Below are 26,879 nucleotides of genomic sequence, written 5' to 3'. Positions count from 1 at the left end.
CAAGCTGACAGTGGGAGGATTTTTCCTGTCAATCAAGGAAGTGTGTCCATGACATAGGTGATGACGCATGGACACAGCAGGACTAGTATGTGTCCAAGCAGACAGGGGGGAGGCAGTTGTTTGGCTTTTTCAATATGAAATACTGAACATTTTCTAATGAAAGCGATTACAAAACCTATTGGTTATACATGCTTTACAACTTATCAAATGTTTTTGTATCTGACAGTGCCCTCTTAAATTTTTGGCAAATTTTCATTGTTTACAACATAAATAAATGAATAAAACAACATAATATTATGTGGTAGCATATTTTACCTGTTGACAACAAGTAGGATTCATAATGGGCATAGAAAAAGCTGAAGATAATGGGGTCCGGCTGTTCTTGAGGTAGAAGCTGTGGACTCTCTTGGGCCCGTGGAGAATAGTTCGAATCCAGGGCCTTCTGTAAAATAAGCATAAACCAGAAGGTTATCCCAGAGGTTGGCTGGTGGGCCCACACCTACAGAGGAGACCATTGAATTCGGGGTAAAAAAATATTGATGGACCTTTTATGGTTCTGCTGAAAGGACAAAAGAGCCATCTAAGAAAGGCCTGAAGAATGAGCTGAAAGAACTAGGAATTTAGGGGGAGATTTATCAAAACCTGTGCAGAGGAAAAGTTGCCCATAGCAACCAATCAGATCGCCTCTTTCATTTTTAACAAGACCTCTGCAAAAGTAGTGAACTGATTGGTTGCTATGGGCAACTGGGCAACTTTACCTCTGCACAGGTTTTGATAAATCTCCTCCTTAGACCCTACTCTCCTTATTTCTATTCTACCTGCTGAGATAATCTGCTGGTAAATGGTATCGGGAAGAATGAATAAACTTTGACACACAAAAATATTGGTTGTATTTTGTGCCCCCACCTGGATGAGTCATGTCAGCCATGTTTACTTGTATACTCTCACATGAGATCCTGGACCTTGCCCTTAGACCTTCCCAAATGTGTCTCAAGTTCTGAAAATTTGGGGACTTACGAGAAGACGATGGAGGACAAATTCCATGGAAGGATTGCCCTTGATTGCCCTAAATTTATTACCCAATCCAGACTTTGAAGAATCTGCTATTTAGATGAGTCTGTAGTAGGGAGGGAGATAGGACCACAATCAGGAGGTCAGGCAAGGAAAGCTGATAATGTTCTATTTCTCAACATCCTGAGGCAGCAAAATGGGTTAACAGGAATCCCTGACCTTGAAAGGAGTAGTCCAGTGCTGAAAAACGTATCCCCTATCCTAAGCATCGCGTGGGGTCTAACCGTTGGGGCCCCCCCGTGATCTCCTGTACAAGGAGCCGGCAGCCCGCGGGAAGGGGGCATCTTGACCACCGCACGAAGCGGCGGCTGACACGCCCCCTCAATACAACTCTGTGGCAGACCCGGAGATTGCCGAAGGCAGCGCTCCAGCTCTGCCATAGAGTTGTATTGAGGGGGCGTGTCAGCCGCCGCTTCAGGCGGGGGTAGACACACTCCCTTCCCGCAAGCTTCCGGGGCCCCATACAGGAGATCACGGGGGGGCCCCAGCGGTCGGACCCTACGCGATCTGAAGGGATAGGGGATACGTTTTTCAGCGCTGGACTACTCCTTTAAAGGGGTACTCCGACCCTAATGCAAGCCTCCGCCCCCTCAATGCAAGTCTAAGGGAGGGGGTGTGACGGCCGTCACGCCCCCTTCCATAGACTTGCATTGAGGGGGCGGGGCATGATGTCACAAAAGGCGGTGTCGTGACGCCACGATACTTAGGTCCCGTGGTTGTGAGGCTTCAGACACGGAGCCTCCAGCACTGTGTGCAGCCAAGACAGGTGGGTGTTGCATGAGAGATTGCGGGGGTCCCCAAGTGCGGGACCCCCACGATCAGACATCTTATCCCCTATCTTTTGGATAAGGGATAAGTTGTCTTAGGGCCGGAGTACCCCTTTAAGTGTCAGTGCCCTGTAGTTCCTCCATGCAGAGGCAGAAGACCTCTGCAAAGTTATAGATAGACCTCTGCAAAGTTATAGATGTGCAAGTAAAAAAGAGGGGAGGCACTGTTCACACTGGTAGAGAAATGGAAAGTCCCAGTAGTGGCAATTCCAACTTAAAAGTGGATGGTGTAGGAGGTGCACGGATGAATAAGTGCATAGCAAAAAACGATAACTAAATCCAGATGGGAATTACCGCACTCACCATGTCCATCACTGTGTCTAAGAAGGTTCAACGGAAGAGAAAGGTGCGAAGAGTAGACGGAGCTCAGAGGCAAACACCGGTGGTTTCGTGCTAATTAGCACTTCATCTGGCCTCAACGGAAGAGGAAGGTGCGAAGAGTAGACGGGGCTCAGAGGCAAACACCGGTGGTTTCGTGCAAATTAGTACTTCGTCCGGCCTCCAAGGAGGCCGGATGAAGTGCTAATTAGCACGAAACCATCGGTGTTTGCCTCTGAGCCCCGTCTACTCTTCCCACCTTCCTCTTCGGTTGGAACTTCTTAGACACAGCGATTGACATGGTGAGTGTGGTATATCCCATCTGGATTTAGTTAAAGTTATAGATGTATTGGATGACCCATGCCTTTAAGCAGTTAGGCATCAATTTTATCCAGAAGAGAATGGAGTCTTCTCTAGATTCGCTATTTGGTAAGGCAGGACAGGCAACGGTAATGGCCAATAAAATGTCATTCGCAAATGCCAGGACTTTAATCACAGAAGGGTCGGGGTGAACAACTGAGAAAGTGAGCAAAGAGTGAAGTTGGCTTAGTAAAGGGTCTACGGTCATATTGAAAAGTAAAACAGAAAGGGGGCAACCTTGTCCATTACCTTGAAAAAAAAAAAAGGTCCAAATTCAGAATCGACAACATCGAAATAGATTTATGAGGGTTCAGGGCATCAACCGTGACCTCGGTGGCAGTATGGACGTGTTTCTTAGAATGCCTATTACACTGAAAGTCAGTTTGGTTTAGAGACCTGGCTCTAGAAAGGTTCTCAATATAATCAGTGCATATCTAATCTATCTTCTGGAATTCGTGATGGTGTATTTTTGGTGGGTTCTTAAATGTAAGGATAGAATTAAAAAAGTGAAACGGTTGAGTCGTATTGGATACACCTGTAGTGTCTATTGTGCAAAGAAACCAACTGTAGTCCATGTAGACCTTTATTGAGAAGCATTGGCATCTTTGTTTGGGGGGGGGGTGTATGGAGTGTTAGGGTGCAGAGAGTAGGTTGGTATGGAGTCGGAGGAGATGTTGTCTAAGTGCCTTACATTGTTTAGCAACACAGTTGATTATGTGACCATGTATGACTGCCTGAGTATCAGATTTGTGACCATGCATGACTGCCTGAGTATCAGATATGTGACCATGCATCACTGCCTGAGTATCAGATATGTGACCATGCATGACTGCCTGAGTATCAGATATGTGACCATGCATCACTGCCTGAGTATCAGATATGTGACCATGCATCACTGCCTGAGTATCAGATATGTGACCGTGTATGACTGCCTGAGTATCAGATACGTGACCATGTATAACTGCCTGAGTATCAGATATGTGACCATGCATCACTGCCTGAGTATCGGATATGTGACCATGCATCACTGCCTGAGTATCAGATATGTGACCATGCATCACTGCCTGAGTATCAGATATGTGACCATGCATGACTGCCTGAGTATCAGATATGTGACCATGCATGACTGCCTGAGTATCAGATATGTGACCATGCATGACTGCCTGAGTATCAGATATGTGACCATGCATGACTGCCTGAATATCAGATATGTGACCATGCATGACTGCCTGAGTATCAGATATGTGACCATGCATCACTGCCTGAGTATCAAATATGTGACCATACATCACTGCCAGAGTATCAGATATGTGACCATGCATCACTGCCTGAGTATCAGATATGTGACCATGCATCACTGCCTGTGTATCAGATATGTGACCATGCATCACTGCCTGAGTATCAGATATGTGACCATGCATCACTGAGTATCAGATATGTGACCATGCATCACTGAGTATCAGATACGTGACCATGCATCACTGCCTGAGTATCAGATATGTGACCATGCATGACTGCCTGAGTATCAGATATGTGACCATGCATGACTGCCTGAGTATCAGATATGTGACCATGCATGACTGCCTGAGTATCAGATATGTGACCTTGCATCACTGCTAGAGTATCAGATATGTGACCATGCATGACTGCCTGAGTATCAGATATGTGACCATGCATGACTGCCTGAGCATCAGATATGTGACCATGCATGACTGCCTGAGTATCAGATATGTGTCCATGCATGACTGCCTGAGTATCAGATATGTGACCATGCATCACTGCCTGAGTATCAGATATGTGACCATGCATCACTGCCTGAGTATCAGATATGTGACCATGCATCACTGCCTGAGTATCAGATATGTGACCATGCCTGACTGCTTGAGTATCAGATATGTGACCATGCATCACTGCCTGAGTATCAGATATGTGACCATGCATCACTGCCTGAGTATCAGATATGTGACCATGCATCACTGCCTGAGTATCAGATATGTGACCATGCATCACTGCCTGAGGCTGCATTCACACCTTGTTTTCAGCCTATGGTTGCTGGATCCGGCTGGGGAAGGGGAAAGCCGGGTGCTCCGTACCCCAGCCGGACCGGCGTTGAAATCTTTAATGAGCCGACCGGAGTCAAACGGTGACTCCGGTCGGCTCATTAAAGATTTCAACGCTGGTCCGGCTGGGGTACGGAGCACCCGGCTTTCCCCTTCCCCAGCCGGATCCAGCAACCATAGGCTGAAAACAAGGTGTGAATGCAGCCGGAGTATCAAAGTGGGTTAGAAGCACAACATTATCTAAAAAAAATAAATTAAAACTAATGGAGCTTGTGTTCCCTACAGATGGAGTCATGGATAGAAATCCACCCGAGAGGTGTCCCCGTCCTCTGTATTCCCAGGACTGTCCAGAGGGAAATGTCCCAGAGAAGCATCAGGTAGATGAGGCTGATCCTATCCCACATCTCTATAGGGGGGTCCTGCAGTCATAGATGTGGGGGTAGATTTTGGTCTTGTTGATGATTGCGCCTCCTGTCTGCTGGATTGTACTAAATTTTGTTCTTTATGTCACATCAGGGGGGAGATCTGATTATCATTAAAGTGGAGGATGAAGACGAGAGGCTGGGGGGTGAAACAAGGGAGGAAATTCCAGGAGTTGTTACCCCGGGTATGTAATAATTCCAGGAGGTGTTACCCCAGGTGTGTAATAATTCCAGGAGGTGTTACCCCAGGTGTGTAATAATTCCAGGAGGTGTTACCCCAGGTATGTAATAATTCCAGGAGATGTTACCCCAGGTATGTAATAATTCCAGGAGGTGTTACCCCAGGTGTGTAATAATTCCAGGAGGTGTTACCCCAGGTGTGTAATAATTCCAGGAGGTGTTACCCCAGGTATGTAATAATTACAGGAGGTGTTACCCCAGGTGTGTAATAATTCCAGGAGGTGTTACCCCAGGTATGTAATAATTACAGGAGGTGTTACCCCAGGTGTGTAATAATTCCAGGAGGTGTTACCCCAGGTATGTAATAATTCCAGGAGGTGTTACCCCAGGTATGTAATAATTCCAGGAGGTGTTACCCCAGGTATGTAATAATTCCAGGAGGTGTTACCCCAGGTATGTAATAATGGATTACAGAGAGAATTCAGAGGTTTCTTCAGGGGAGGCTCCTCCTTAGAGATACATGACATTAACCCTTCAGGCCCCAGTGATCCCCTGTGTTATGTATAGTCAGGACCTGAGGGAGGTGACTGCACATAGAGATCCTCTCCAGGGTCATCTATGGGTCCGGTCAGGCACTGGGCTCAATACCGGGTTCAGCATCAGGTTTTGAGGTTTACCAGATGTGACGAACAACAGCACTAACCTATAAGAGTTGCTAAAACTCAGCCGTACCTCTTTGGGTCTTCTGTGGATGCTGATAGGGGCCCCTGTGACCCTTGTCTTCCTTCCTTGACACTGTAAATCCCCAGGGGAATGGTTTAAAAAGTTCCTATCATCAAATAAACTTTCCCTACCCCCCCCCCCCCTCCTCCAGCTGTCCCTGACTCTCACTGACACTATCCCCGTCTTTATTTTATGTGAACACAGCAGCTAAATACCTTTTATTCAGGTATCCCTGCTGCTCAATCTTGTGTCCGTCCATGAGTGAGGAAGGGGGAGTGGCCCGGTAGTCGTGACGTCATCTGAAGCCTGCCTGAGCCCACTTCCACCCTTCCTCCCTTCTAATGTAAATTATTTGCAGAGCTATAGAAATCTATAACAGACTAGCGTCCGGTTCTTGTAGGGAGACCCCTACTGGTGGGTTTTCAAAAATGAAATTACACATGGAAATATAATTTTTTTTAATAACATACATTTAGGAACTTTTTAGGAATGCCTTACAGTGCAACATATAAAAAGTTTTCATGACAAGTACTCTTTTAGGGCTGGGCGGTATGACCAAATATGTGTATTGCAGTATTTTTTGTAACTTATGGCGGTACCACGATATATAACGGTATTTCCCCCCCCCCCCAAATCATGTGACCCGCGAGCGCTGTCCCCATCGGGGTAAATACTCACATATCACCCGCGAGCGCTGCCCTCCTCGTCATCCAGCTTGTTGCGGCCGCCGGCGCTGACACTATATACTGTGCGCTGTATCCCTATGTCTGGACTGCAAAGGGGACGGAAACGTCAGAGAGCCGTATGCCTATCACCGGCCGCAGCGACGTTCCACCTCGGCCGGTGATAGGCTGAGCCCACTGTCATGTAAGAAACCTGCCTGTCCTGGGGTCCTCCCTAGTCCAACCACCACCGCTGCCCCATTGCCTCCCCCATCTCCGGTTTTATAATTACCTGTTCCCGGGGTCCGCGCTACTTCTGGCTCCGGCGGCGTCCTGAGCTGTCGCTGTGCGCACTGACGGTGACGTCGCGTTGAGGACGTCACTCGTCATTGCGCTGCGTAGCGCACAGGACGCTGCAGGAGCCAGAAGTAGCGCGGACCCTGGGAACAGGTACTTATAACACCGGGGATGGGGGAGGCAATGGGGCTGCGGCGGTGGTCTCTGGCCGGCGAGGTGAGGCGGGGCATAAGGGCATATCGGCAAGGTAATTACCGATACCGATAATGTCAAAAATCGTGAATATCGGCCGATAGTATCGGCAAAACCGATAATCGGTTGATCCCTAATAGGGGATAAGTTTTTCAGCACTGCATAACTCCTTTAAGGCTAGGTTCACACTGTGGAATTTCTGCCGGAGATCGAGCCGGCGGCACTAGGACCGCACGGACTGCATTGCCGTCCCCATAGACGGCAATGCATTTCTGGGTAGATCTTTTGGGAGATCTGCTCAGAAATGCATTGACCTCTATGGAGACGGCAATGCAGTCCGTGCGGTCCTAGTGCCGCCGGCTTGATCTCCGGCAGAAATTCCACAGTGTGAACCTAGCCTAACTCTTGCATAGATTAATTCTTTCCTGTAACCATTCAGTTATCACGGGAGGACGAGTTATCCGGTAATTGCGTTTAGTGGTGATGAAATTCACGTGAGCCGACTATTTCTCAGATATATTAAAGAGTACCTATCATCATCCTAACTCTAACTAATTCCCCATCTGTCCCTAACTCTAACTAAATCTATCCCTGTCCTTTTTGTCAATCAAAACCCCCTAAAAATACCTTTTTATCGAGGTCTTCTCAGTAGGCTGCCCTGTGCCAGGGGAGGAAGTAGGGGTGTCCCGGCAGGCGCGACTTCATCTGATGCCTGCCAGGGCTCACTAGGTAGACCCGATCCTTGAGCAGCGCTTTACTGACTTGGGGCTAGCGCGCAGGCTCTCCTTGTCGGGGCCGAGTCAGGAGCGCGCCCTGCTGATAAACGAGCACAGTGCTCGTTCCCGCCTGTCTCATTGACAGCTGCGCTGAGCTCGTCTGTGTCCTGCCTGCAGTCTGTGATTTCGGACTCATGCCGGCAGGCTGGCATGAGTCCGAAATCAGTACATAGGCTTGCTGGAAGGACTGCCAGTGAGACCCCTAGTGGTCACTTTTTTAATAGTAAAAAATACAATAAAGGATGCAACATTTTTAATACAAAGCAATCAGAAAGATATTCATTAAAGGGGTTATCCAGGAAAAAACTTTTTTTTATATATATATCAACTGGCTCCAGAAAGTTAAACAGATTTGTAAATGAAAACTTGAAATAAGATGCAGCTCACAACAAAAGGACCGAGGTATTTAAAGCTATAGCCGGACCCCACCGGCAGCAAAATAGAAATCTAGTAAAGTAATAGCTTATACCTCTAGGACCTCACCAGACATTGGTGCATAATGATAAGAGTGGAAAGGAATTTTAATACAACAGCGTTACTAATATAAGAAAAATTTCATTAAAAATAAATAAATATAAATTATGAGCAAATTAACACATTTGTCTGGCACTGTTAAATGATGATCCCACTGGGCCCTAGTGGGATATCAATAATGGATTGTTGGGATGGATAATCAATGTATTATCCAGCTCCGATGTATATAGAAAAAGTCCATTGGTCTGCAAACAAAAATTGGATGAAAGTCTCGTTTTGTAGTAGAATAATTAAGTGCACTTAAAGGGTACCTCTCATCAAAAAAACTTTTGATATATTATAGATTAATGTATGCAGAATAACTTTACAATTGCACGTTATGAAAAAATATGCTTCTTTCTATTTAATTTTCCACTTTGAAGAAATGACCACTAGGGGTCTCCCTACCAGTCCTGGCAGCAAGCATTTCAGACTCATGCTGGAGTCCTAAACACTACGAGCTGCCAGTCTGCTTTGTTCACAAAGGAGAACACTCAGAGCTGCCAGCCTGCTTTGTTCACAGCCTGTTTGGCTGTGAACAAAGCAGGCTGGCAGCTCTGAGTGTTTAGGACTCCAGCATGAGTTAGAAATGCTTGCTGCCAGGACTGATCGGGAAAAATACAATAGAAAGAAGCATATTTTTCATTAACATGCTATTGGAAAGTTATTCAACATTCATTCATCTAAAATATATCAAAAGTTTATTTGATGAGAGGTCCCCTTTAAAAAATCAAAAAGTCAATCTCCAGATGGAAGAAATATAAGGTGTTAAGAATGATGTTTCTCACCACAGGTCCTGGCGGTTCAATAGTCCTCTGTTGTAAATCACAGTCCCACACTCCTCTCGTGCCCCGATGGCAAGGGGGCACGGCGGTCTCACGTCTCCCTCGCAGCCCTGATGGCAAGGGGGCGCTGTGTGATGTCCTGTACCGCACGCTCCGATGGCAGGGGAGCGCGATGCGATGTTCCGTGCTATAGACTGCACTCACTCACCGGCTGTCTCTTGATGTTGACACTGACACTCCGGCAAGAGTGTGAGTGGGCACGGGAGTAATAGTGGGTCTGGCGGCAATGGTGCATTCGGGAGCGGTAGTGGATCCGAGGATAGCGTCCCACGTGAAGACTTGAACAGTGTCAGACACCAAAACGCGTTTCGGGGAGCTGGGAATTGTAGTCCTCCGACCCCTTCCTCAGTAGAAATGTGTATATGATATACACATTTCTACTGAGGAAGGGGTCGGAGGACTACAATTCCCAGCACCCCGAAACGCGTTTAGGTGTCTGACACTGTTCATACAGTTATCGCCAGCGTCTGCTTGCAAATTTGCAAGTCCCGGCAACAGAGGAGTTAATCCAGCTCTATTCCGCCCCCTGCCTGGCGGCACCTTACCTCTAACCATCTCCTGCAGCTTAAGTCTTCACGTGGGACGCTATCCTCGGATCCACTACCGCTCCCGAACGCACCATTGCCGCCAGACCCACTATTGCTCCGGTGCCCACTCACACTCTTGCCGGAGTGTCAGTGTCAACATGAAGAGACGGCCGGTGAGTGAGTGCAGTCTATAGCACGGAACATCGCAACGCGCTCCCCTGCCATCGGAGCGTGCGGTACAGGACATCACACTGCGCCCCTTTGCCATCGGGGCTGCGAGGGAGACGTGAGACCGCCGTGCCCCCTTGCCATCGGGGCACGAGAGGAGTGTGGGACTGTGATTTACAACAGAGGACTATTGAACCGCCAGGACCTGTGGTGAGAAACATCATTCTTAACACCTTCTATTTCTTCCATCTGGAGATTGACTTTTTGATTTCTTAAAGGGTACCTCTCATCAAATAAACTTTTGATATATTTTAGATTAATGAATGTTGAATAACTTTCCAATAGCATGTTAATGAAAAATATGCTTCTTTCTATTGTATTTTTCCCGATCAGTCCTGGCAGCAAGCATTTCTGACTCATGCTGGAGTCCTAAACACTCAGAGCTGCCAGCCTGCTTTGTTCACAGCCAAACAGGCTGTGAACAAAGCAGGCTGGCAGCTCTGAGTGTTCTCCTTTGTGAACAAAGCAGACTGGCAGCTCGTAGTGTTTAGGACTCCAGCATGAGTCTGAAATGCTTGCTGCCAGGACTGGTAGGGAGACCCCTAGTGGTCATTTCTTCAAAGTGGAAAATTACATAGAAAGAAGCATATTTTTTAATAACATGCAATTGTAAAGTTATTCTGCATACATTAATCTATAATAGATCAAAAGTTTTTTTTGATAAGAGGTACCCTTTAAGTGCACTTAATTATTCTACTACAAAACGGGACTTTCATCCAATTTTTGTTTGAAGACCAACAGACTTTTTCTATATACATCGGAGCTGGATAATACAATGATTATCCATCCCAACAATCCATTATTGATATCCCACTAGGGCCCAGTGGGATTATCATTTAACAGTGCCAGACAAATGTGTTAATTTGCTCATATTTTATATTTATTTATTTTTAATTTAATTTTTTTTTATATTAGTAAATTAAAATGTTGTATTAAAATTCATTTCCACTCTTATCATTATGCACCAATGTCTGGTGAGGTCCTAGAGGTATAAGCTATGACTTTACTAGATTTGTAAATGACTTCTACTAAAAAAAAATCTGAATCCTTCCAATAATTATCAGCTGCTGAAGTTGAGTTGTTCTTTTCTGTCTGGCAACAGTGCTCTCTGCTGACATCTCTGCTTGTCTTGGGAACTGCACAGAGTAGAAGAGGTTTGCTATGGGGATTTGCTTCTACTCTGGACAGTTTCTAAGACAGGTGTCATCAGAGAGCACTTAGACAGAAAAGAACAACTCAACTTCAGCAGCTCATAAGTATTGAAAGGATTAAGATTTTTTTTTTTATAGAAGTCATTTATAAATCTGTTTAACTTTTTTTTTCCTGAATAACCCCTTTAAGGCTTGATCTACACTATATCCAAAGTTTTTTTGATGATAGGTACCCTTTAAGTTCTTTTTGATGACCTGAGATGACAGTAATGCTAGGAAGATAGCTTTGGAATATAATAAAATAATACACAGGTATTATAAAAATATTCAGATTTATTGGTTGTAGGTAATAAACATAAATGAGGAAATAATAAACACAATGATATATGATGCAGAATATCAATTAGATGTGTGTGTATATATATATATATATATATATATATATATCAATAAAACATTATCAGCTTATGTTAGTAAACTACATACAGTATAACTTTAAAGGGGTACTCCCATGGAAAACTTTTTTTTTATTTTTTTAAATCAACTGGTGCCAGGAAGTTAAACAGATTTGTAAATCACTTCTATTAAAAAAATCTTAATCCTTCCAGTACTTTTTAGGGGCTGTATACTAAAGAGAAATCCAAAAAAGAAATGCATTTCCTCTGATGTCATGACCACAGTGCTCTCTGCTGACCTCTGCTGTCCATTTTAGGTACTGTCTAGCGCAGGAGAAAATCCCCCTAGCAAACATATGCTGCTCTGGACAGTTCCTAAAATGGACAGAGATGTCAGCAGAGAGCACCGTGGTCGTGACATCAGAGGAAATGCATTTCTTTTTTGGATTTCTCTTTAGTATACAGCCCCTAAAATGGTACTGGAAGGATTAAGATTTTTTAATAGAAGTGATTTACAAATCTGTTTAACTTCCTGGCACCAGTTGATTTAAAAAAAAAAAAAAAAGTTTTCCATGGGAGTACCCCTTTAAATCAGAAGCTAATAAACATGTCACAACATGTTAAACTTTCTGGCACCAGTTTATATGAAATTTTTTTTTCCCACCGGAGTACCCCTTTAATTATACATTACGAGGGAATGGGATCCTACTTGGGCACCACCAGTATATGAGGGATTGCCATATGAATCAACATAGGATACTGATTGCTAATTCTGTGTAACATTGAGGTCTAGTATATGTGCAGCCCTTAGCCTATACATTCTCATGGTCCACCATTTTGGAATCACAGATACAGGTTTTGGGGCAGTATTTAGGCCATAAGTGAACCTAATAAACCTAAAAAAAATATTTGTGTAAAACAAAAGTTTTAAAAAATTCATTTTTATCCCACCAGAAAATCCCAGTAAGAATTCTGACGCAAATGTTATGTTTTCACTGAAATATAAAGCCGTGGAAGAAGATATCATGGAGCGCTCCTCAGGAGAAGACCTCCTGATCCTTAATGTTCGTCCAGGACGTCACACTACAGGTCTATCAGATTCTACCGACCAATCACGGATTGTTACTGCAAGTCCAGATCAGAGAGGAGGGAAAAGGTTTCCATGTGATGAATGTGGAAAACAGTTTACAAGAAGACAAGGTCTTTTTGGACACAGAAGAATTCACATGGGGGAGAAGCCGTTTTCCTGCTCTGAATGTGGGAAATGTTTCACACGAAAATCCAACCTTGCTCAGCATGAGAAAATTCACACAGGAGAGAAGCCACATTCATTTTCTGAATGTGGAGAATCTTTAGAAAATAACTCAGATCTTGTTACCCAGGAGAAAAGTCAGACAGGAGCGCACCCATATACATGTTCAGAATGTGGAAAATATTTTACACAGCAGAACAGTCTTGTTATACATGAGAGGATTCACACAGGAGAGAAGCCATATTCATGTTCAGATTGTGGGAAATGCTTTACACAACAATCCAGTCTTGTTAAACACAAAAGAATTCACACAGGTGAGAGGCCATATTCATGTTCACAGTGTGGGAAATCTTTTAAACAACAAAACGGTCTTGTTCAACATGAGAGACTTCATACAGGTGAGAGGCCATATTCATGTTCAGAATGTGGGAAATCTTTCACAGATCCCTCATATTTTGCTAGACATATGAAAATTCACACTGGGGAGAAGGTGTATTCATGTTCACAATGTGGGAAATGTTTTACACAACAATCCAGTCTTGTTAAACATGAGAGAATTCACACAGGAGAGAAGCCATATTCATGCTCAGAATGTGGGAAGGGTTTTACGGACAAATATAATCTTGTCATACATCATAGAAGTCACACGGGAGAGAAGCCACATTCATGTTCAGAATGTGGGAAACGTTTCATAACTAAAGACAAACTAAGACACCATCAGAGAATTCACACAGGAGAAAAGCCATATTCTTGTTCAGAATGTGGGAAATGTTTCAAAAATAAATCACAGCTTGTTAGACACGAGAGAATTCACACAGGAGATAAGCCATATTCTTGTTCAGAATGTGGGAAAAGTTATTTACAGAAATCAGATCTTGTTAAACATGAGAAGAGTCACAATGGAGAGAAATCATCTTTATAGTAACCATAATAAAAAAAAAATAATCAGATAAATGCCAGATTCAACCCCACAGATCCTATCTTCACAAGTAATCAGTGTAGGGGTATCTATACAAATTATATGCAAATTGTGACATTGTAAACCCAGCCCCCCAATTACACAAAATCCCATGATACAGTAATGTATATACCCCCCAAAGTGTCTTAGTACAGTACATTAATAGATTTAAACTAACTTTAATCTCTTTTCCCTTAGTCCCATCAACAGCACAATAATGGAGAATTCTGCTCATCTGCGTATTAACTAGAGCTCCCACCCTAGAAAAGGACGTCTAGCCTCTCCCATCTTGTGTTTATTATAAAGTGATCTAATTGGCGGCGGGAAGGTTGTGCTGCTGATGGGACTAAGGGAAAACACATAAACATTAGTTTAAATTTACTCTTCCTTTCTGTCCCGCAGCAGCACAATAATGGGGATTTTGCAAGTAATAACCCCATTGGCTGGGCCCTCTCGACTAGCCGAACTCAAAATCGACCACTTGAGTTGTTGCCTCTGAGAACTTTAAGGCTAGGTTCAGACTACGGAATTTCCGCCTGCAATTTCTCTTTGAAATTGCAGGCGGAAATTCGGCTTGCTAAAATGTATAGTGTAGTGAATGGGTTTCCGTTCACAAATTCACACTTCGGAATTTGTGAAGCGGAATTTGTGAACGGAAAATCCGCTTGGAAATTTCCGCCTGAAGAAAGGGGTTGCTCTTTCTTCAGGCGGAAATCCGCGCGGAACACATTGCAGTCAATTGGAGACGACAGTGCCCGCGCGGTCCTAGCGCCGACTGATTCAGCCGCACTCGGAATCTCTGGACGGAAATTTTCTGCCCGGAGATTCCATAGTCTGAACCTAGCCTAATTTTAATGTGGAAAGAGGAGAACACTGCTCGAGAGGAATGGGCTTTTATAAAAAGCAGCAGAAAAATATCTGTCCAAATCTACCCAAGACTGAAATAGCTGGTGGGGGCTAGAAGTCCTTTTATAGGGTGGGTGTCTAGTTAAAGGGGTCCTGATGTCATGGCTGCGGGGATCCTGATGTCATGGCCACGCCCCTCGTGACATCATGCCATGCCCCCTCAATGCAAGTCTATAGGAGGGGGCGTGATGTCTGTCACTCCTTCTCCCATAGACTTGCATTTAGGGGGTGTGGCCATGACTTCACAACCCCAGCACCCAGCTGGGGCAGGGGGGTACCACTTTAATTTCATAATACATTCCATCTGTCGTACTTGTACAGAGGGGCAGAATTACCCCATTATTGCGCTGCTGAGGTACGTAAGGGAATAACATATCACATTGTGGAAAAAATAGGCAGATTGAAATGCCAAAATAATGGAAAACACTCACATGTGCCCCATTGCTGCCCAATCACCATGTCAGGGCGGGGCTTGAGGCTTCTCCGTACGCCATCGCCTAATCCCTTGCCTAGGACTAGGACAAAGCCCTTTTGATGATTTTCTATTCAACTGGCTCCAGAAAGATTTGTAAATTACTTCTATATAAAAAATCTTAATCCTTCCAGTACTTATTAGTTGCTGTATACTAAAAAGGAAGTTGTGTAGTTCAGTCTGACCACAGTGCTCTCTGCTGCCACCACTGTCAATGTCAGGAACTGTCCAAAGTAGGAGCAAATCCCCATAGAAAACCTCTCCTGCTCTGGACAGTTCCTGACATGGACAGAGGTGTCAGCAGAGAGCACTGTGGACAGACAGAAAAGAACTACACAACTTCCTGTGGAGCATACAACAGGTGATAAGTACTGGAAGGATTAAGTGTTTTCTGGGCAGACTTTGTACTTTATTCTCTCCCTTCTTTTACGGTCCAAGCTGGCAGATTCTTTGGCTTTCTAATTTCTTCAATTTCTTCTCTATCCTTTTTGTTTTTTTTAATTTTTTAAATTTTTTTATTTACTTATACATATTTTTTATTTGTTTTTATTTCTTGCATTTATTTAAAAAATGTATTGACCTGGGGGTATTAGTAGTGTTGCCCTTCGTTGTGGAGTTATGTTGTAATTCCCAACAAAACCTTCACTAAGACGATACTCATTTATTTACTGTTGCGCCATTGTTAAAGGATTACTCCAGCAAAAGTTAACTTGTCCCCTATCCACATCATAGGGGATAAGTAGCTGATGGCGGGGGGTCCGACCGCTGGGACACCCAGTAATCTCCTGGACCCCAGCTCTCACAATGAGCGGTTGTGTCGTCTACCCATAGACTGCACGTGCTCCATTCATTTCTATGGAAGGGCCAATGATGCCCGAGAGCAGTCGGACCCCCACGATCAGTTACTTATTCCCTATCCTGTGAATAGGGGATAAGTTAAAGGACAAGTACCATGGAAAAAACGTATCCCCTGTCCGTTGGGGATAAGTTTTAGATCACAGGGGTCCGAGCACTGGGCCCCCCCGCGATCCCCTGTTTGGAGCCCCGGCTTTCCTTTACAGCAGCGCGTCACGACCCCCGCCCGAAGCAGGGGCCACCATGCCCCCTCCATATAGCTCTATGGGAGAGCCGTTCGGCAATCTTTGGCTCTCTCAAAGAGCTATATATAGGGGGTCATGACGTGCCGCTGTAAAGGAGAGTCGGGGGTCCAAACAGGAGATCGCAGGGGGCCCCAGTGCTCGGACCCCTCTGATCTCAACCTTCCCCCTATTTTGTGGATATGGGAGAAGTTTTTTCCATGGTACTACTTCTTTAAAGGGGTTATCCAGGAAAAAACTTTTTTTTATATATATATCAACTGGCTCCAGAAAGTTAAACAGATTTGTAAATTAATTCTATTAAAAAAATCTTAATCCTTTCAGTACTTATGAGCTTCTGAAGTTTAGGTTGTTCTTTTCTGTCTAATTGCTCTCTGATGACAATTGTCTTGGGAACTGCCCAGTTTAGAAGCAAATCCCCATAGCAAACCTCTTCTAAACTGGGCGTTTCCCGAGACAGGTGTCATCAGAGAGCACTTAGACAGAAAAGAACAACCTTAACTTCAGAAGCTCATAAGTACTGAAAGGGTTAAGATTTTTTAATAGAAGTAATTTACAAATCTGTTCAACTTTCTGGAGCCAGTTGAGATATATATATATATATATATATATATATATATATATATATATATATATATATATATATAAAACGTTTTTTCCTGGATAACCCCTTTAATCTTTGCATAAGTTCTCCTTTACACTTCTTTTGTATGTACAGTCAGGTGTTTTATAACCGCGGATGATATCAATGTTTTTTTTGCTCTTCTCTTCAAATGTTGTTTCACGTGCATATGCATTGCCTGCTGTTCTTGCTGTTTTGAGGAGATTCCTTGTTATTTCGGTTACCCCCTCACCCCTTTATGCTTTCTGTGTCCCACTCTCTTTTACTGTTAATAAAACATTCAATATGAAAAAAAAAAAAGCAAAAAAATTAGCAAAAGGTAAAAAACACCAATTATAACCCCGCAGGTAAGTAGTCGGAGAACGCGGGGCCGAGCCGCCGCAGCGCACCTGATCCCTCCCACAGTCCGTTCACCTTTTACTGATCAACATCCAGGGCTCCGTCAAGGAGGAGGAGAGCTGCGGCTCATGCAACGCGTCTCCTGGTCGGACAGAGGCTACGCCTGATGAAGTGGTCTGTCTCCGACCAGAAGACAAGTTGCATGCCATGAATACACAGATTTGATGTCACACGGAGCGACGATTATATTCCACACCTACCCGATATTCGTATACAGTGATCCCTCAACTTACAATGGCCTCAACATACAATAGTTTCAACATACAATGGTCTTTTCTGGACCATTGTAACTTGAAACCAGACTCAACATTCAATGCTACGGACAGTCCAGATCTGTGAAAATTGTCAGTGGCCGGAAGAACTGACCAATCAGAATGGGCATTTTACTGGTAAAACCCCTGTATTACTGAAGTGTATGCACTGACCGATGTCTGGTAGCGCCCCCTACAGTACAGGGTGGTATTACATTTTCTGTACACTTTACCTGTACTACTGAAGTGTATGCACTGACTGGTGTCTGGTAGCGCCCCCTACAGTACAGGGAGGTATTACATTTTCTGTACACTTTACCTGTACTACTGAAGTGTATGCACTGATGTCATGATTCGGCTGGCTGGAGGTGGATCCTCTGTGCCAGAGAGGGATTGGCGTGGACCGTGTCAGTGGACCGGTTCTAAGTTGCTACTGGTATTCACCAGAGCCCGCCGCAAAGCGGGATGGTCTTGCAGCGGCGGTAGCAACCAGGTCGTATCCACCGGCAACGGCTCAACCTCTCTGACTGCTGAGATAAGCGCGGTACAAGGGAGTAGACAAGAGCAAGGTCGGACATAGCAGAAGGTCAGGGCAGGCAGCAAGGATCGTAGTCAGGGGCAACGGCAGGAGGTCTGGAACACAGGCTAGGAACACACAAGGGAACGCTTTCACTGGCACAATGGCAACAAGATCCGGCAAGGGAGTGCAGGGGAAGTGAGGTATAAGTAGGGAGTGCACAAGTGAAGGTACTGATTAAAACCTCATGCGCCAATCAGTGGCGCACCGGCCCTTTAAATCGCAAAGACACGGCGCACGCGTGCCCTAAGGAGCGGGGCCGCGCGCGCCGGGACAGCACAGACGGGAAACGGGTCTGGTAAGCATCCCGGCTAAGAACATTATTGCAGCGCACCCGGTTGGCAGGTCTGAATGGGGCGCTGCGAATAGGAGAATGCTGTGAGCGCTCTGGGGAGGAGCGGGGACCCGGAGCGCTCGGCGTAACAGTACCCCCCCCCCCCCCCTTGGGTCTCCCCCTCTTTTTGGAACCTGAGAATTTGAGGATAAGATTCTTGTCCAGGATGTTGTCCTCAGGTTCCCAAGATCTCTCCTCTGGGCCGCAATTCTCCCAATCAACCCAAAAAATTTTTTTACCTCTGACCGTCTTGGATGCCAGAATTTCTTTCACCGAAAAAACGTCAGAGGACCCGGAAACTGGAGTGGGAGAAACAACTTTGGGAGAGAAGCGGTTAAGGATGAGTGGTTTAAGGAGAGAGACATGGAAGGCATTGGGGATACGGAGAGAAGGAGGAAGAAGGAGTTTGTAAGAGACAGGGTTGATTTGGCACTTGATTTTGAAAGGACCAAGATAGCGTGGACCCAGTTTATAACTGGGGACACGAAAGCGGACATACTTGGCGGAGAGCCATACCTTGTCTCCGGGAGCAAAAATGGGGGGAATTCTTTTCCTATCGGCAAGTTTTTTCATCCAGGATGAAGCCTGTAAGAGATCATTTTGAGTCTCTTTCCATATGGTGGAGAAGTCCTGAGTCACCTCATCCACAGCGGGCAAACCAGAGGGCATGGGAGTGGAGGAAGAGGGTGACGGCCGTACACCACGAAGAATGGGGATTTAGCGGAAGATTCAGAGACTCTGAAATTGTACGAGAATTCGGCCCATGGTAGAAGATCTGCCCAGTCATCCTGGCTAGCAGTGCGCGCGTTATGGTGGTCCCGATACCGCAGACATCCAGCGGTTGCAAGTCGGTAATTGAGCAGATAGAATCTTTAAAGTGATATACACCTAATATCTTTGTGCTGTTAAGCAGGGTCAGAAGCGTTTCAAAGCCACAGGCTTTATCTTCAGTGACTTTTGGTAGTCCCAATGACTGCTAGCGCGTCATTGGGACACGCACCTGTTATCGGCACATTCATTCGCAGCCCCGGACGGCAGAGCTCCTGGACACCACCCCGTTAGGCCGGACACCTCTCCGTGCCAGCCCAGGACACTCGGAGCCCCCGGAGAGCCACTCACCCCGACCAGAATACAGACAGGCACCGCATCTACCGCGGCTGTACAAGCTCGTTGAGGAGGGTGAGTGGTGCTGTGCACCGCGACACATTCGCTACATTTATACTTACCGATTGAGCTGACTTGCTACTGTGTCTAATACCGCAACACTGTCGCAGGCCTCACAATTGAACTATTCCCACGATTTACCACTGATGATAAGCGCTACTATTGAGATTCTGTGAGACTATATGACACTTGTGACACTCCCGGCACTTGCTATATTCGTGCTATATTCGTGGTAGTAGCATACATCATTGATGGACTTTGTCTTTGTATTTTTTCTCAAAGAGACTTGTGATCATTAAAAAGAGACTTTTTATCTTTACAGCAGATATTCATTGATCGTTTGTATTTTTGTGCTATTTTATTGCTTTATTGCTACCATCATTATTTTAATACTATAATATTTTAACATTATATTACCTTTCACCTGCAAGGGCCCTGCTAGGTGATTGGCTGTATACCCTATATTGTTTTATATAATAAATACACTTTTATTTTCACTTAAACAATTGGATCCACATTCTATCTACTCATTCTCTTTTTCTATACCCCTTTAGAGGACTGGTTTCTATATATTTTATATATATTATTTTCTTATATTTGTAAATTACTTCTATTAAAAAATCTTACTCCTTCCTGTACTTATTAGCTGCTTAATACTACAGAGGAAATTCTTTTCTTTTTGGAATGCTCTCTGTTGACATCACGAGCACAGTGCTCTCTGCTGACGTTATTATAATAATAATAATAACGCTTTATTTATTGTTGTCCTTAGTGGGATTTGAACCCAAGTCCCCAGCACTGCAAGGCAGCAGTGCTAACCACTGAGCCACCATGCTGCCCTTAGCATACATCTGCTATGCACGGTTGCTAAAATGGACAGAGATGTCAGCAGAAAGCACTGTGCTCGTGATGTCATCAGTGTTCAAAAAAGAAATAAATTTCCTCTGTAGCATTCAGCAGCTAATAAGTACTGGAAGGATTAAGATTTTTTAATAGAAGTAATTTACAAATATGTTTAACTTTCTGCCACCGGTTGATTTAAAAGAAAAAAGGTTTTCACCGGAGTACCCCTTTAACCATATGGACCTACAGAATAAAGATAATGTGTTATTTTTCCCGAAAAATGCACTGCGTAGAAAGGGAAGCCCCCAAAAGTTACAAAAAGAAATGTATTCTTCAATTTTGTCAAGAGACAAGATGAGTGAGGATCCTGATCACAAGAGCTTACAATCTATGAGGAGGAGGAGACAAGAGGAGTGAGGATCCTGATCACAAGAGCTTACAATCTATGAGGAGGAGGAGACAAGAGGAGTGAGGATCCTGATCACAAGAGCTTACAATCTATGAGGAGGAGACAAGAGGAGTGAGGATCCTGATCACAAGAGCTTACAATCTATGAGGAGGAGGAGACAAGAGGAGTGAGGATCCTGATCACAAGAGCTTACAATCTATGAGGAGGAGGAGACAAGAGGAGTGAGGATCCTGATCACAAGAGCTTACAATCTATGAGGAGGAGGAGACAAGAGGAGTGAGGACCCTGATCACAAGAGCTTACAATCTATGAGGAGAAGACAAGAGGAGTGAGGATCCTGATCACAAGAGCTTACAATCTATGAGGAGGAGGAGACAAGAGGAGTGAGGATCCTGATCACAAGAGCTTACAATCTATGAGGAGGAGGAGACAAGAGGAGTGAGGATCCTGATCACAAGAGCTTACAATCTATGAGGAGACAAGAGGAGTGAGGATCCTGATCACAAGAGCTTACAATCTATGAGGAGACAAGAGGAGTGAGGATCCTGATCACAAGAGCTTACAATCTATGAGGAGGAGGAGACAAGAGGAGTGAGGATCCTGATCACAAGAGCTTACAATCTATGAGGAGGAGGAGACAAGAGGAGTGAGGATCCTGATCACAAGAGCTTACAATCTATGAGGAGGAGACAAGAGGAGTGAGGATCCTGATCACAAGAGCTTACAATCTATGAGGAGGAGACAAGAGGAGTGAGGACCCTGATCACAAGAGCTTACAATCTATGAGGAGGAGACAAGAGGAGTGAGGATCCTGATCACAAGAGCTTACAATCTATGAGGGGGAGACAAGAGGAGTGAGGATCCTGATCACAAGAGCTTACAATCTATGAGGAGGAGGAGACAAGAGGAGTGAGGATCCTGATCACAAGAGCTTACAATCTATGAGGAGGAGGAGACAAGAGGAGCGAGGATCCTGATCACAAGAGCTTACAATCTATGAGGAGGAGGAGACAAGAGGAGTGAGGACCCTGATCACAAGAGCTTACAATCTATGAGGAGGAGGAGACAAGAGGAGTGAGGATCCTGATCACAAGAGCTTACAATCTATGAGGAGGAGGAGACAAGAGGAGTGAGGATCCTGATCACAAGAGCTTACAATCTATGAGGAGGAGGAGACAAGAGGAGTGAGGATCCTGATCACAAGAGCTTACAATCTATGAGGAGGAGACAAGAGGAGTGAGGATCCTGATCACAAGAGCTTACAATCTATGAGGAGGAGACAAGAGGAGTGAGGACCCTGATCACAAGAGCTTACAATCTATGAGGAGGAGGAGACAAGAGGAGTGAGGATCCTGATCACAAGAGCTTACAATCTATGAGGAGGAGACAAGAGGAGTGAGGATCCTGATCACAAGAGCTTACAATCTATGAGGAGGAGACAAGAGGAGTGAGGATCCTGATCACAAGAGCTTACAATCTATGAGGAGACAAGAGGAGTGAGGATCCTGATCACAAGAGCTTACAATCTATGAGGAGGAGGAGACAAGAGGAGCGAGGACCCTGATCACAAGAGCTTACAATCTATGAGGAGGAGGAGACAAGAGGAGTGAGGATCCTGATCACAAGAGCTTACAATCTATGAGGAGGAGACAAGAGGAGTGAGGACCCTGATCACAAGAGCTTACAATCTATGAGGAGGAGACAAGAGGAGTGAGGATCCTGATCACAAGAGCTTACAATCTATGAGGAGGAGGAGACAAGAGGAGTGAGGATCCTGATCACAAGAGCTTACAATCTATGAGGAGGAGACAAGAGGAGTGAGGATCCTGATCACAAGAGCTTACAATCTATGAGGAGACAAGAGGAGTGAGGATCCTGATCACAAGAGCTTACAATCTATGAGGAGGAGGAGACAAGAGGAGCGAGGATCCTGATCACAAGAGCTTACAATCTATGAGGAGGAGGAGACAAGAGGAGTGAGGATCCTGATCACAAGAGCTTACAATCTATGAGGAGGAGGAGACAAGAGGAGTGAGGACCCTGATCACAAGAGCTTACAATCTATGAGGAGGAGACAAGAGGAGTGAGGATCCTGATCACAAGAGTTTACAATCTATGAGGAGGAGACAAGAGGAGTGAGGATCCTGATCACAAGAGCTTACAATCTATGAGGAGGAGACAAGAGGAGTGAGGACCCTGATCACAAGAGCTTACAATCTATGAGGAGGAGGAGACAAGAGGAGTGAGGATCCTGATCACAAGAGCTTACAATCTATGAGGAGGAGACAAGAGGAGTGAGGATCCTGATCACAAGAGCTTACAATCTATGAGGAGGAGGAGACAAGAGGAGTGAGGATCCTGATCACAAGAGCTTACAATCTATGAGGAGGAGGAGACAAGAGGAGTGAGGATCCTGATCACAAGAGCTTACAATCTATGAGGAGGAGACAAGAGGAGTGAGGATCCTGATCACAAGAGCTTACAATCTATGAGGAGACAAGAGGAGCGAGGATCCTGATCACAAGAGCTTACAATCTATGAGGAGGAGGAGACAAGAGGAGCGAGGATCCTGATCACAAGAGCTTACAATCTATGAGGAGGAGGAGACAAGAGGAGTGAGGATCCTGATCACAAGAGCTTACAATCTATGAGGAGGAGGAGGAGACAAGAGGAGTGAGGATCCTGATCACAAGAGCTTACAATCTATGAGGAGGAGGAGACAAGAGGAGTGAGGATCCTGATCACAAGAGCTTACAATCTATGAGGAGGAGACAAGAGGAGTGAGGATCCTGATCACAAGAGTTTACAATCTATGAGGAGGAGACAAGAGGAGTGAGGATCCTGATCACAAGAGCTTACAATCTATGAGGAGGAGACAAGAGGAGTGAGGATCCTGATCACAAGAGCTTACAATCTATGAGGAGGAGACAAGAGGAGTGAGGATCCTGATCACAAGAGCTTACAATCTATGAGGAGGAGGAGACAAGAGGAGTGAGGATCCTGATCACAAGAGCTTACAATCTATGAGGAGGAGACAAGAGGAGTGAGGATCCTGATCACAAGAGCTTACAATCTATGAGGAGGAGACAAGAGGAGTGAGGATCCTGATCACAAGAGCTTACAATCTATGAGGAGGAGACAAGAGGAGTGAGGATCCTGATCACAAGAGCTTACAATCTATGAGGAGGAGGAGACAAGAGGAGTGAGGATCCCGATCACAAGAGCTTACAATCTATGAGGAGGAGACAAGAGGAGTGAGGATCCTGATCACAAGAGCTTACAATCTATGAGGAGGAGACAAGAGGAGTGAGTATCCTGATCACAAGAGCTTACAATCTATGAGGAGGAGGAGGAGACAAGAGGAGTGAGGATCCTGATCACAAGAGCTTACAATCTATGAGGAGGAGGAGACAAGAGGAGTGAGGACCCTGATCACAAGAGCTTACAATCTATGAGGAGGAGGAGACAAGAGGAGTGAGGATCCTGATCACAAGAGCTTACAATCTATGAGGAGGAGACAAGAGGAGTGAGGATCCTGATCACAAGAGCTTACAATCTATGAGGAGGAGGAGACAAGAGGAGTGAGGATCCTGATCACAAGAGCTTACAATCTATGAGGAGGAGGAGGAGACAAGAGGAGTGAGGATCCTGATCACAAGAGCTTACAATCTATGAGGAGGAGACAAGAGGAGTGAGGATCCTGATCACAAGAGCTTACAATCTATGAGGAGGAGGAGACAAGAGGAGTGAGGATCCCGATCACAAGAGCTTACAATCTATGAGGAGACAAGAGGAGTGAGGATCCTGATCACAAGAGCTTACAATCTATGAGGAGACAAGAGGAGTGAGGACCCTGATCACAAGAGCTTACAATCTATGAGGAGGAGGAGGAGACAAGAGGAGTGAGGATCCTGATCACAAGAGCTTACAATCTATGAGGAGGAGGAGACAAGAGGAGTGAGGATCCTGATCACAAGAGCTTACAATCTATGAGGAGGAGACAAGAGGAGTGAGGATCCTGATCACAAGAGCTTACAATCTATGAGGAGGAGACAAGAGGAGTGAGGATCCTGATCACAAGAGCTTACAATCTATGAGGAGGAGGAGGAGACAAGAGGAGTGAGGATCCTGATCACAAGAGCTTACAATCTATGAGGAGGAGGAGACAAGAGGAGTGAGGATCCTGATCACAAGAGCTTACAATCTATGAGGAGGAGACAAGAGGAGTGAGGATCCTGATCACAAGAGCTTACAATCTATGAGGAGGAGACAAGAGGAGTGAGGATCCTGATCACAAGAGCTTACAATCTATGAGGAGGAGACAAGAGGAGTGAGGATCCTGATCACAAGAGCTTACAATCTATGAGGAGGAGACCAGAGGAGTGAGGATCCCGATCACAAGAGCTTACAATCTATGAGGAGGAGACAAGAGGAGTGAGGATCCTGATCACAAGAGCTTACAATCTATGAGGAGGAGACAAGAGGAGTGAGGATCCTGATCACAAGAGCTTACAATCTATGAGGAGGAGGAGGAGACAAGAGGAGTGAGTATCCTGATCACAAGAGCTTACAATCTATGAGGAGGAGGAGACAAGAGGAGTGAGGATCCCGATCACAAGAGCTTACAATCTATGAGGAGGAGGAGGAGACAAGAGGAGTGAGTATCCTGATCACAAGAGCTTACAATCTATGAGGAGGAGACAAGAGGAGTGAGGATCCTGATCACAAAAGCTTACAATCTATGAGGAGGAGGAGACAAGAGGAGTGAGTATCCTGATCACAAGAGCTTACAATCTATGAGGAGGAGGAGGAGACAAGAGGAGTGAGGATCCTGATCACAAGAGCTTACAATCTATGAGGAGGAGGAGACAAGAGGAGTGAGGACCCTGATCACAAGAGCTTACAATCTATGAGGAGGAGGAGACAAGAGGAGTGAGGATCCTGATCACAAGAGCTTACAATCTATGAGGAGGAGACAAGAGGAGTGAGGATCCTGATCACAAGAGCTTACAATCTATGAGGAGGAGACAAGAGGAGTGAGGATCCTGATCACAAGAGCTTACAATCTATGAGGAGGAGGAGACAAGAGGAGTGAGGATCCCGATCACAAGAGCTTACAATCTATGAGGAGGAGGAGGAGACAAGAGGAGTGAGGATCCTGATCACAAGAGCTTACAATCTATGAGGAGGAGGAGGAGACAAGAGGAGTGAGGATCCTGATCACAAGAGCTTACAATCTATGAGGAGGAGGAGACAAGAGGAGTGAGGACCCTGATCACAAGAGCTTACAATCTATGAGGAGACAAGAGGAGTGAGGACCCTGATCACAAGAGCTTACAATCTATGAGGAGGAGGAGACAAGAGGAGTGAGGATCCTGATCACAAGAGCTTACAATCTATGAGGAGGAGGAGACAAGAGGAGTGAGGATCCTGATCACAAGAGCTTACAATCTATGAGGAGGAGACAAGAGGAGTGAGGACCCTGATCACAAGAGCTTACAATCTATGAGGAGGAGACAAGAGGAGTGAGGATCCTGATCACAAGAGCTTACAATCTATGAGGAGGAGACAAGAGGAGTGAGGATCCTGATCACAAGAGCTTACAATCTATGAGGAGGAGGAGACAAGAGGAGTGAGGATCCTGATCACAAGAGCTTACAATCTATGAGGAGGAGGAGACAAGAGGAGTGAGGATCCTGATCACAAGAGCTTACAATCTATGAGGAGGAGGAGACAAGAGGAGTGAGGATCCTGATCACAAGAGCTTACAATCTATGAGGAGGAGGAGACAAGAGGAGTGAGGATCCTGATCACAAGAGCTTACAATCTATGAGGAGGAGACAAGAGGAGTGAGGATCCTGATCACAAGAGCTTACAATCTATGAGGAGGAGGAGACAAGAGGAGTGAGGACCCTGATCACAAGAGCTTACAATCTATGAGGAGGAGGAGACAAGAGGAGTGAGGATCCTGATCACAAGAGCTTACAATCTATGAGGAGGAGGAGACAAGAGGAGTGAGGATCCTGATCACAAGAGCTTACAATCTAT

At 45.2% G+C, this 26,879-nt stretch overlaps 2 protein-coding genes across 2 annotated transcripts in view; both read left to right on the top strand.

Moving 5' to 3' along the window:
• Positions 1 to 26,879, top strand: part of LOC130300905 (uncharacterized) — a 448,736-nt gene that overhangs the window by 48,433 nt on the left and 373,424 nt on the right. The window contains exon 15 of the mRNA XM_056551581.1: positions 4,922 to 5,013. Within this exon, the coding sequence (XP_056407556.1) occupies positions 4,922 to 5,013 (92 nt within the window). The remainder of the gene's footprint in view (positions 1 to 4,921; positions 5,014 to 26,879) is intronic.
• Positions 5,658 to 16,220, top strand: LOC130298291 (zinc finger protein OZF-like). The gene is made up of 2 exons (XM_056551225.1): positions 5,658 to 5,691; positions 12,502 to 16,220. Exon 2 carries the CDS (start codon positions 12,534 to 12,536, stop codon positions 13,719 to 13,721), a length of 1,188 nt encoding a protein of 395 aa, XP_056407200.1. The 5' UTR covers positions 5,658 to 5,691; positions 12,502 to 12,533; the 3' UTR covers positions 13,722 to 16,220.

The sequence above is a fragment of the Hyla sarda genome, chromosome 1 (genome assembly GCF_029499605.1).
Source record: "Hyla sarda isolate aHylSar1 chromosome 1, aHylSar1.hap1, whole genome shotgun sequence".
Taxonomy (NCBI): domain Eukaryota; kingdom Metazoa; phylum Chordata; class Amphibia; order Anura; family Hylidae; genus Hyla; species Hyla sarda.
The sequence above is the reverse complement of the archived record's forward strand: the minus strand, read 5'-3'. Positions and strand labels throughout refer to the sequence as shown.

What these genes read in the sequence shown, in the direction of transcription:
- LOC130298291 (XM_056551225.1), top strand. Translation starts at nt 12,534, where the DNA reads ATGTTTTCACTGAAATATAAAGCCGTGGAAGAAGATATCATGGAGCGC.